At 48.6% G+C, this 4,578-nt stretch overlaps 1 protein-coding gene across 1 annotated transcript; it reads right to left on the bottom strand.

Annotated features, from left to right (window-relative positions):
• Window positions 1–450: 450 nt before the first annotated feature.
• PHLDA1 (pleckstrin homology like domain family A member 1) lies at window positions 451–4,572 on the bottom strand. Its single transcript, XM_085320482.1, has one exon. It carries the CDS (start codon window positions 4,515–4,517, stop codon window positions 4,038–4,040), a length of 480 nt encoding a protein of 159 aa, XP_085176608.1. The 5' UTR covers window positions 4,518–4,572; the 3' UTR covers window positions 451–4,037.
• Between the last annotated feature and the right edge of the window lie 6 nt (window positions 4,573–4,578).

Raw genomic sequence — 4,578 nt, 5'->3', positions numbered from 1 at the left:
AAAGTCAATCACAGCACTTTAGGTGCTTAGTGAAGAGCAAGAAGGCACATTAAATTCTGTGTTTTAGATTCCTAAGGTGATACAGAGCCAGGCACTCATCGGTCAAGGTGACGAGCCTGAAGTCTGGGTCCTGAGGATCTGCTCCCTGGGGCCTGTGCTGCGTTCCCAGCGGAGCATCACGGGACTCGTAGGACTCTCCGTGGGTCCCACACGTCCCACAGTGCAAGGGGCACGGTGGAAGACTCTGAGCATCGTAACTAGATAATGTGTAAAGATTAACTGAGCAACTAAATGGGTCTTTCCTTTCGAATTGATCTGCATGGATTTAAAAAAAAAGTTTCTTATATGTTCTTAGATTGAATTTAACACATTGGAAAAGCTTCGGTCAAGCCTTAACCATTTTTAAGCCAGAAAAKAGCCCCAATGAACCATTCCTTCAGCATACTGAGATTTCTTTCAATAGATACCTCTTTATTTGAAATGGAATGCATTTGGAAAAATATGAAAAATAAATCACATCTCTCAGAAATCATTTATGAGTCATATTTACACACAATTTTTTTTGACAACATGATATTTCTGCTCACAATAGGATATGCTAGAAAACATTTGGTACATCACTGCAGCTATATTTCGGAAGCTGGCATTTGCATATCATGAACCTTAAAAAAGAGGAAATACTTCAGGATGTCACAAAGATAACATCCACTTGATCTACATTTCCCTCATCCCCTCCCCCCCAATTTTAAATTGTCATGGTACAAAATGGGTCACCACAGCTTGAACCTTCTCACCGAATCCTGCCCCTCAATCACTTTCTCACTTTTAAGACATGTAATTCTGACCTCCATATTAAGTGACTGTCCACACTATTGCTAACAGTACCTAGCTTTTGCCTGCGTTTTACTGGCACTCTTGTTTATTCCGTTACACTAATCTCTGCCATATACCCTCCTTTTTTTCCCCCCTCCGTAAAGGGGAGGGGAACACGCTTCCTTTTCTCGCAGAGCTCCGGTAAGCTGGAGGAAGACCTGCCGGACCTACTTCCACAGCCGCTGCTTACAAGGCAGTGACAGCATTCAACCAGGCAGCTCCAACGAAGGCTGCGCAGTAAGAGAGGGACAAGATTTAAAATATATACGTATAAAACTCAATATATAACATCAAACAGCAATTCCTTGGTCTAAAGTTGCTAAACCAGTGAATTTAGTGCKTGAGAAAGTTGCCAGACTGACCATTTTGGACAGTTCAGCCTTATTTATATCGACACAGCAGGAGCCTGCAGCCCAGCCCTCCCTGGGGGCCCCAGCCCGTTTGCTCCCGTTCAGCTCCAGGAGAGCATCCCGAGGGGCAAGAGGCAGCTCGGGCCTTACGCCCACCCCACCCCGGGCCCAGCAGCTTGCAAACAGCCCCAGGGGGGTTTTGCAACACRACCATCTCTCCCACCTGACGGTTTGAGTGACCTAAACCAGCATTTTTAAAAAGCTAACATAGCGGGCAACGAGGCAAAAGTTTGTGAACGAGACCCACTCCAAGCAGTTTGAGAGCATCCTTCAGACCACCTTAAAACAAGAAATGTAACATGAAAGTGGGACACTGACTTGAACTGGTGAACTAGAAAACACATCAACACTCATTCCGAATTTTTTTTTTCTTTCAAATGTTAATGTCAGCTATATCACTCTAAAGCTGCCATCTTTTGTTTTCAAAGTACAAATACTTCCAGGAAAAAGAAATTATAACATTTCAGCTTTAGACAAGATCCATAGGCTTTGGTGGCATTCAGTAGGTTTGGGATTGAGTCCATGCAGGACAGGACTAACTGCCTCTCCCAGAGACAGATAGATGTATGTCTCAGATCACATAGGAAATAATTTCCTACCAGTTACATTTATTCTTCAGTAGGCTAAAACATTTTAGTAGGTGAGCTATCAGTCCATATATCTGAAAAGCTGGATTAGTTGCTCAGTAAACTGTAATTAATGACTCTAAAGAGAGGAGCCAAATTACAATCTATTTTGCAAGTCTTTGACTAGCTCATTAGAGAATCCCCTTGCAGCTCTAACATCCAAGCATTAGCAGAATGACAACAGCAGATGTACAGAGACATGGAAACCGGCTATTACGATTGCCAAGACAGCGAATCTAGTCCTAGAAGATGCTGGGCACCTTCTATTTCAGCCTCAAAGTAACAGCTTGGTTAGGACAGCCACGATCTACCACCCCAAGCTCATCACACACAACCTTCTCCAGGGCCGGATCAGCACTCGGGAGCATCTGTGGAGGACTGGGCTTTCATTCTGCAACACGACGTGTTTGGACCTCTCTAGGGCGTGCAACCCAGGCATCTGCGGGGCAAGCAACAGGAGATGAGGAGCAACAGACACCTCCGTTTACTCCTTGCAGGACTGAGCTTCGGGTCAGAGTACAGAGGAAATCGGAACAGGACGGTGAAGCACAGTAGCTGCTTTGGAGATCTTCCTTCAAGTGTCACTTTAGTGCCTTCCTTTAAACACAAAGGGCTTGAGCCAAGCGCATGCTTTTTTATGGTCAAACTGCATCTTGGTTACACAAACAGAAAACAGTCCTGGATGTGCAGCTTTAAGCGATTTTGTTTACATTCACGCAACTTGTAAAGGGGCCAAAAGCAGTTTTCCCTCACCACATTAGTTAAAATAAATAACTCCACGGCTGGAACTTTTTACCTTGACCCAATGGTAATGGGCCACGCTGTTCTGTCCYGCTCACCAGCTCCGTACTTAATACAAAACGGAGAACACGAGCTGTAGCAGCACACAGCGGGAAATAGCCGATTGCAGCAGGGCCCCATCCTAGAAAGCACGGCAGCGCGCGCCTCGCTCGCTCCTCCACCCGGGCTGATCAGCTCCAAACTGCTCTCGCTAACATCGCGGCAAAACCCCCACTGACTTTTAAGAGGCACAGGAAGACACACCAGCTGTGCAATTAGCCCTTTGTTTCCCAACTTCATGGCTTCATCAACATTTTTAGAGGCAAGATCACATGCATCTCAACATCTGACAGTGCTGAACACCAAAATTAATCTAGTTTGTCTCAACTACAGAGCAACTCTCAGCTTACGAAAACTGTGACCAGAATACTCCATTTGCGCACTAAGACATATATAACTTTAAACTTGGGGCTACTTCAATGCAAGACATTTAAAAACTGCCATGAAAATTTAGCCAAGGTCAAGAACACAGACCTTTCACAAACTGACCGTGCAGACAAAGCCCCGGACTCAGATGCTTGGAGGTGTCCATAAACACTTCTCAGCTCCTGCTAGAGCACAGAGGGAGCAAACACCTAATACAGATAATTTGAATCCAACCGAGAGCCACACAGGGCAAAAGGTATTGGCCAGATTCCCCTCAACCCATGCACTAGGGTGGGTTTTTTTCTTCAATCTTGGAATAATTTTTGAGTAACCAAATGCATGTAGGATTTTATCATCTTCCACCACGAGTGTATCTTAAAAGAAAGCCACTTTAGACCCAGATTCTAATCGTTATTTTCACTCAAGGGAAGAGTCTTTGTGCGCTTCGAGGCTTCAGTCAAATTCCAAACCACATCTTTTCCATGTAGTACAGTATATGGAGGTAAAAGGGAAAAACTCCTGGTAATTTGACCATGTGCAATTAGAGCAGAACTACTTCGGGGTTTGGGGGGAAGGGGAGGGGAGGAGAGTGGGTAATGATTTGCTTTTCCTTTGCTTTTCAGATACAGCCTACATTCAGAAATGTCTTGCAAACAAGCCTTAAAAAAAAAAAAGAACAAAACAAACGAACAATGAAAAAACAAACAAACAAAAAAAAAACAGAGAACTCCACAACAGCTAATAAATAAAATACATTAGAGTTACAACACACATCGCGTCTCCGAGAAGAAGTCCCATCCCGGCGCCGGCTCCTTCCCGCGGTTCGTGAGCAGCGCGAGGGGAAGCGCGGCGCGGGGCGGCGCGGCGCTCGCCCGCGGCGGCTCCGCGGCGGCGGGGCCGGGCCGGCGCTCGCCCGCGGGGTCTAGGCGGAGCTGGAGGCGCTGCGGCGGCGCGGCGCGGGCGGCGGCGCCAGGAGCTGCTGCTGCTTGTGGCGGGTGGAGCGGACGGCGAGCACGGCCTGGCGGTTCTTGTACTGCACCATCTGCAGCGTGATGGCCGCGTTCCAGCCCTGCTCCTGCGCGCACCGAAAGTCGATCTCCTTGCCCTCGGCCATCACCACCGTGAAGTACACGTACTTGCCCTTGCGCTCCACGCAGTCCACCGTCTTCATGTTGGAGAAGTGCAGCTCCTTGATCTTGGCCGCCGGCTCGGCCGGGGGCGCCGGCACCGCCTGCTGCTGCTGCTGCTGCTGCTGCGGCGGCGGCGGCTGCTGCTTGGGCGGGATGAGGAGCAGCCCCTCCTCGGTGAGGATGCAGCGCTTCTTCTTCCAGAGCTGCAGGAGCCCGTCGCTCCTCTTCTCCAGCATGCCCTCCTTCACCGCCTTGCAGCCGCTCTCCAGCATCCTGCCCGCATGGGCCGGGAGCCCCGGCCCGCCGCGGCTGCCGCTGCCGCCGGCGCCGGGC

The sequence above is a fragment of the Rhea americana genome, unplaced genomic scaffold (genome assembly GCF_003343005.1).
Source record: "Rhea americana isolate MKP2758 unplaced genomic scaffold, rheAme1 scaffold_64, whole genome shotgun sequence".
In the NCBI taxonomy this organism is placed as follows: domain Eukaryota; kingdom Metazoa; phylum Chordata; class Aves; order Rheiformes; family Rheidae; genus Rhea; species Rhea americana.
This window is presented reverse-complemented; position numbering and strand designations above follow the sequence as displayed.

Excerpts from the sequence above, each read along its gene's own strand:
- PHLDA1 (XM_085320482.1), bottom strand. The coding sequence starts at position 4,517 with ATGCTGGAGAGCGGCTGCAAGGCGGTGAAGGAGGGCATGCTGGAGAAG.